This window comes from Pempheris klunzingeri, chromosome 9 (genome assembly GCF_042242105.1).
Source record: "Pempheris klunzingeri isolate RE-2024b chromosome 9, fPemKlu1.hap1, whole genome shotgun sequence".
In the NCBI taxonomy this organism is placed as follows: Eukaryota; Metazoa; Chordata; class Actinopteri; order Acropomatiformes; family Pempheridae; genus Pempheris; species Pempheris klunzingeri.
Window position 1 is genome coordinate 16,733,737 of NC_092020.1, and position 6,232 is coordinate 16,739,968.

At 42.2% G+C, this 6,232-nt stretch overlaps 1 protein-coding gene across 1 annotated transcript in view; it reads left to right on the forward strand.

The window, feature by feature from the left end:
• Positions 1-5,339, forward strand: part of atp11c (ATPase phospholipid transporting 11C) — a 37,860-nt gene extending 32,521 nt beyond the window's left edge. Inside the window, exons 29-31 of the mRNA XM_070836304.1 lie at positions 670-778; positions 2,192-2,233; positions 2,525-5,339. Coding sequence (XP_070692405.1) covers positions 670-774 — 105 coding nt within the window. The 3' untranslated portion in view covers positions 775-778; positions 2,192-2,233; positions 2,525-5,339. The remainder of the gene's footprint in view (positions 1-669; positions 779-2,191; positions 2,234-2,524) is intronic.
• The last annotated feature ends 893 nt before the right edge of the window (positions 5,340-6,232 follow it).

A 6,232-nucleotide genomic window follows, 5' to 3' on the forward strand; every position in this document is an offset into this window, starting at 1 on the left:
GTCAACAACTCAGACGACCTTGAGCGCTTTTCTTTGGATATATGTCTATTAAATTGGGAGGATTGTTGGTCAGTGGGCCGGTATATGCCCAGTTCTGGCAGCAGTGTGGAGTAGGACTGGGTGTCCGTGATGGAAAACGTACAGTCAGTCTTCCATTCTTGTCTGTCCAGTTGTATTAGTCAGTGTCTCCTCCCAGCTGCCTGTGCTGCTCCACTGCCTGCTGCCTCCGCATGTCAAGCCAGGTGAATGCAGCACGTCAAATCACCCAAACTTACCTGCATGAGGCTCAAGTCAACAACCTCATCCTGGATCTTCACCACAAACCCTGCGGGCCACTTCATTTTGTCTGTGCGTGTGTGTGTGCGTTATATCGTACATGCTTTTGAGAAATATTGAAGAACTACAGTCCTCTATTAATCTGGACCAATTAATACAGAGTCATGGCTTATGAAGATTATTACTACAAGGAAAAGGTGTTTTAAAAGGAGCCTCAACTGATTTTCGTTGTCCACTTGTCCAGTTTTGGAGTCTTTGTGTATGTATATATTTGTTCCCTGTGTATCTGTGTATGTGTGTGCAAGGGAGAGCACAAGATGGAGAGAGAGGCCAAGTGTGTATGTGTTTGTCAGCGTAGTGATGTCATTGGTGTCTCTTGCCTCACCCTTCTAGAAGAAGCCGGTTCAGTCGAGCGTGGGGGGCCTCCAGTCTCCCCGGTCTTCAGCCAGGCCCCTGCTCATGAGAACCTTTTCAGATGAGTCCAATACTGTCATTTAAACAGGTACCAGCCCATCCTCAGGCCATTTAAGCCAATCAAAGACTCGCTCCCCCAGCCAACCTCTCCAGCAGTTCTGGTCCCTAACTCTGAGCTTTAACAAGAGAATCAAAGACATAGAGGCATACAGGCCACATTCAACAAGACCCAGTGTCTTATGTTGTGTAAGCTGATATTGGCTGGCTGAAGAGATGCGCTATTTCCATGTCAGACATGACATCAGTTTGATGTCAACATTTTTGGTTAAAATGGTTACATTTTGCACTTATTTAACATATGAATGTATCCCTAGGCATAATGTTGCAAACTTTTTTTTTTTTTATAGATGCTCCTTTCAGCATCCCTTTGGAAGCCAAGCTTATACTACCTCCTGCATGTGCTTTTAAAATCCCAGTCCTGAATGTCTTTGATTTCAGTCCATCCCTCTCATATTTGGAGCTCAAGAGTTTGAGTGTGCGTTGTTGGTGTCACTTTATGTGGGTTTGTTTTTTTATCTGACAGTGTGAAACAGAGCAGAGCTGGTCTGTGATTGTAACTTATCCAGTCTGTCGTTTGGTTGTGGTCGTTTCGTCCTGTGTGCACGTTCAAATCTTTTTTGGTGGTCGCCGTCTGCTTACGTTCCTGGCAAATTATGGATGCATTTATGAGTGCTGAGCTTTGGTCACTGCATGATGTGACGTTGCCTTAACCTCCTGCTGCTGCATCACATACAGGGGGTGACAACAAAGTGACTAAATACAGGCAAAAAATGACCCAATGCATTGTTAAATTAAATATTTACTCATTATTATGAAATATGATTATTTTTTTCTAATTATCATTTTGGGTTTATTTCACCTGTATTCAATGCTTCAAGTCTGTGTTTGTCAGTAAAGACAAACGCTGCAGAAGCAGTCAGGTGATTGGCTGTTGCTTGGGTCTGAATGATCAAACTGCCAATCCAATAACAGAAATATGTTGTTAGGGGAAAAAAAACTGGTTAACCCCCCCCCCCCCCCCCCCCCCCCCCCCCCCCATCATTTTAAAGTGCAACAACTGCAGTTGTGGAAGCTAGAGGAAATAAATGATTATAAATGAATGATAAATGATTTACTATTAAAAACATTTGGTCTCCATTGATAAATAACTATTATAAAGCCAGATAGAACACTCAAGTTGTCTTAAGATGAACCCAATGTATAGCAGCAATATCAAGAGCGCTGCAGGTGCTCTGAGGTGAAATGACATCTCTACATCTTGTTGGGTACTTGTCTGTGTTTTTCATTTTTTTTGTCCACCCCCTGTAAGTCGGTGTGAATCTCACACCTTCCCATCACTGCTGAGTCTGACCAGGGTCACCAATATCTGTTGCTTAACAGTAGCACCAGGCTTTTTACAACAGCTTTCAGTGTTTAACCTGCATTTTTGTTCTCCCAATAGCTGCCAGAGAACGGCCTCCTGCAAACACCCAGGTAAACTATGGTGAGACAAGCATCACTTTCTGTATCTGTTCAATGTCCCTGCTGAGGGTTAACAGATCACTTGACTTGGATGAAATTGGGAGCGCTTTCTTTACTAATTTCTGGTGGCGGTGAAGGTGTCATTGTGTTGCGAATGTTCTTTTTTTTGTGTGTGTATGGTGGTATGTGGCCAATCACCACGTATTCCCTAATAATCTTTGGTGATTTCAGGGTGTCTTGTTCTCTTCCTCTTGTTGGCACAAGCTCATAATGAGAACATTGAAGTAAAATCTGTCTGCTTGTGTTTTTCCAGATTGCAGCTGTGACACCACTATCCTACAAGCACCTGAAGGAGCGCGAGTGAAAGGCAGCAAGGACTCAGACACTTTCAGGGTCCCGTGCCAGTCAGGTTAGAGCTGTCTGCCATCATGCCTGATCTGAGAAGACGAGGAGAAGAGGGAGAGAAAAAATAAGAAGAAAAAGAGAGATGTGCTTACAGGGGGGAAGGGATAAAAAGGGGTTTAGCAGTCTTTAGACTTGTGTCTCTCTGCTCCGTCCTTGTCTGCCCAATCCCAACAACTCCCAACCCCCCCACGCATGCCTGCAGAGCAGTGCCCTGCATTATTTTTTAAAATATCTACTCAGATGACAGGCATGACTTTTCTTTCTTTTACTTCTTTTTTAAAAAAAAAATACTAGCTTAAAAATGAATGCATACACGGCTGCCTTGTCAGTAGCTCTACCCAACTGCTGTGTTTTAACAAGCAGTTGTAATATTCACTCAAAGAATGGTTCACCTGCATGAATGAAGGCTCAGTAGAACGCTTCACTCCACTGATGTTCAGTCACTGTTTTCTGCAAAGTTTTTATTAAGACATAATTATTCCATTCTCAGTAGTTACACGTTGAAAGGTTGTTCTTCTATTCTTACTGCGCTTTTGAACAGTTATTCTTTAAAAAGTTACTGTTTGTTTCAGAAAACATCATCCACAGGTCCAAATTATATGAAATGAAAAGTTACTGACGGTGACTCTTCAATTCTGCTCAGAGCAGTGAAGAGACTGTTAAAATGGTTTTGTGGTTTATAGATTATTCTATGGTTGTTTCCAGTGATGAATCTGCATTCTATATTAAATACGAAGATATAAAACGGTTTAATGGAGGCCATATTAGCACTCAGTCCAAAAAGTGTGCGTGTGTATGTAAGATTGAGAGATAGATTAGAGATGTTAAGCATATTCTGGCAATGAAACATTGCTCGGGGCGTGACCTTAATCTTCCAACCTCAGAGATAATTTAAGAGTTCATTAAAGATGCGTAAATTAATATATGTGCTGTACTGTATATAGCTTAGAGATGTCTGATAGCATCTGCTAAAAGCCAAAAAGATGAACGTAATGCGATCAGATTCTGTCCAGTGTGACCTGAAAGTGACTAGTCAGTGTGTGTATGCGTGTGCCTCTGTGTTACGTAAGTGCGTGCAGCTGTACTGGGTGAGAAAAGCCAGAAATGCCTGTGTGTCATGAAAACCAGGATTACTTGAACCTTGTTAATGTAGATCAGTTAGACATTTCCTGCACTATCAAGGAAACTGGTTTCTTCATTGAGTAGATGGTCACTAAGGCACATGAATATATGCCTGAGCACACACACGCACATATCAAATAGATGAGAACAACACACACATGTTGTACACATTAATGCGCACATGCACTAAAGCCTAAATGAGGTATTTATGTTCATCACCCCTAGTCTAGTTTGCATAATTTGTCTCGGGCAGGCTGAAGTTGGAGTGTAAAGAAAATCAACTCCAGACCTGCCTTGTCAACATAGTTAATGCCACTGTGAGGCTCCCCGCTCCATCTCCTTCCTTCTGTTTTTGATCAAATTTGCTGACCGACAGGATGATAGAGTGCCCTGTGTGGCCTTTTGTTCCTTCCTTCAACTCCTTGTTTGTAGTGCTTCATACATTCCATTTAAATATGCCATGATTTCAAACACTTTTAGATACGGTTTTGGTATATTTGTTTCTTTTTTTGTTTTTGCCACCAACATACATAGACTGTCTATTTGGCATATTTATTATTAAGTGTAATTTTACTCACAAATGTTATACTTTTATTACATAAATCTTTTTTTTATTGTGGAAAGTGGTCAGTTTTGTGCCAGTTGAGTTTGTATATGTTACTCCAGCCCTGATGCGAGCCCTTGCCAATCCCATTTTATAGTCTTTGTCATACATGCAAAGACAGGCAGCCCCCCCAACACACTCCCAGCATCCCAAAATCAACCTCTGAACCAATGTCACTCCTTTTGCTACGTTATTTTGACTCTTTGTTTAAAGAATAGAAGTATATAATCAGTATGGTAATTTTTTTATATAGTTTACTGCATCTCTGATCTCTGCTCAAACAATAACTCCAGTACAGTACTGGCCTTGTATTCCACCCTACTGAACTACTGTAGCTTGGCTTATCTGATACAGTGCATCTGCAGAATGCCTCATTGTCATAACGCCAAATGGAGATTTAAAAAATTGAGTTCATCTTGATTTGTTCTTAACAAATGGAAAGATTTACATGCCTTTCAGCATAATTTTCTACTAAGACAGTCTGTTTTTCTGATATCAGGAAAGAGGAGAAGGCTGTTCTTTACTCAGACTGCACTGTGTCAGAGACACCAGATGTAAGCAGGACACACTGAGAGGGGCTGCCTGCTTTGTTAAAAAATGTAAATCCTTTAATTGACATCAGAGATGCTATTTTCAGAGCTTAAAATATCTTGGAATCTAATGTTTTGCCTGTCTTAATGAAAAGTATAAAAGAATGGATTGTATTTTTAATGCAACCTTTTTTCCAGCCACTTTTGTAAAAAAAAATTAAAATGTCCAAAAAAAGCACGAGAGGCTCTGCGGTTGTGGACGCTGTCCCTGTCTGTGAGGGGTGGAGGTGGACATATTCAGGCACCTCAGCAGCCCTGTGTCATGCAGCAGGGACACCTCGCCACCTCCAGTCCTTTGGGTCTCCAGCCTCAACACTCCAAACCTCCAAGCTGAATGTACCTCTTTGAAACTAGTATATTCAAAACCTGAAGATTTTCTGTAATAAAGCAGAATGTTTTGAAGATAACCCAATGTCTTATAGTGCTTTGTTACACCAACAGTTATGTCAGCAGGTTCTGCCTGATGTAAGGATGTGTGTATGCGTGGGCGGCTGCAAGTGTGTGTTTGTGCACATTTGACCACACTAAGCAGATGCTGTGCAGTAATGAGATGGCTGAGAGGCTAAGCTGGATCAGTTGAGTGGCTGCGTATTAGGACAGGGTGCTGCTGCTCTCCTACTGCTTCATGTGTTGCAGACATCAAGAAAACACCAAGTGCTGTGAGTCACTGTGTAGAGGAGGTTAACACACATGTACACACAACTTTTCTCCAGTCTAGTCTCTACTGTTAATGTGCACTGATTCATTCAGAGTAGTTGTGGGTTGAGCAGCGGGGAGTTGAGTTGAGAAAGCCTCTGTGTCTCAGTATATACACAATGTCACCCTTTCATATTTGTTCTTCTGTTTGAATGTGATTGTTGTGTATTAAAGGCTGCGCTTCGCATGGGCCAAACTTTCTGGCTGAGGGTGCGGTAGATTTTCATTCTCTTTTCACAATAGATCTATTCTCCACTGTGTGTGCTTCTATGTTATAGTAAAGCTGGAGAAAGTGGGGACATGAACATGGCAGCCAGACAGCCTAACAATTCAGCTTGCTGTAGTACAGTCAGCATTATACTGAAGGCACAGAAAACAGCAAAAGGGAGCACAAAGGAGTGTGAAGTGACAGGAGAAGTTGGGAGGGAGTTGGCAGTGTGTCAGGTATAGGCTCTTGAGCTCTGCACGGTGCAGAGCTGACGCACTAAAGCTCAGAGGGAGAGAGAGAGAGAGAGAGAGGAGGGGCGAAGGAGAGACGGACAGCAGTGGCCAGATGGAGCCCTGTTTATTTTGAAGTAGCTGACTGCTGCTGGGAGCAGGACAA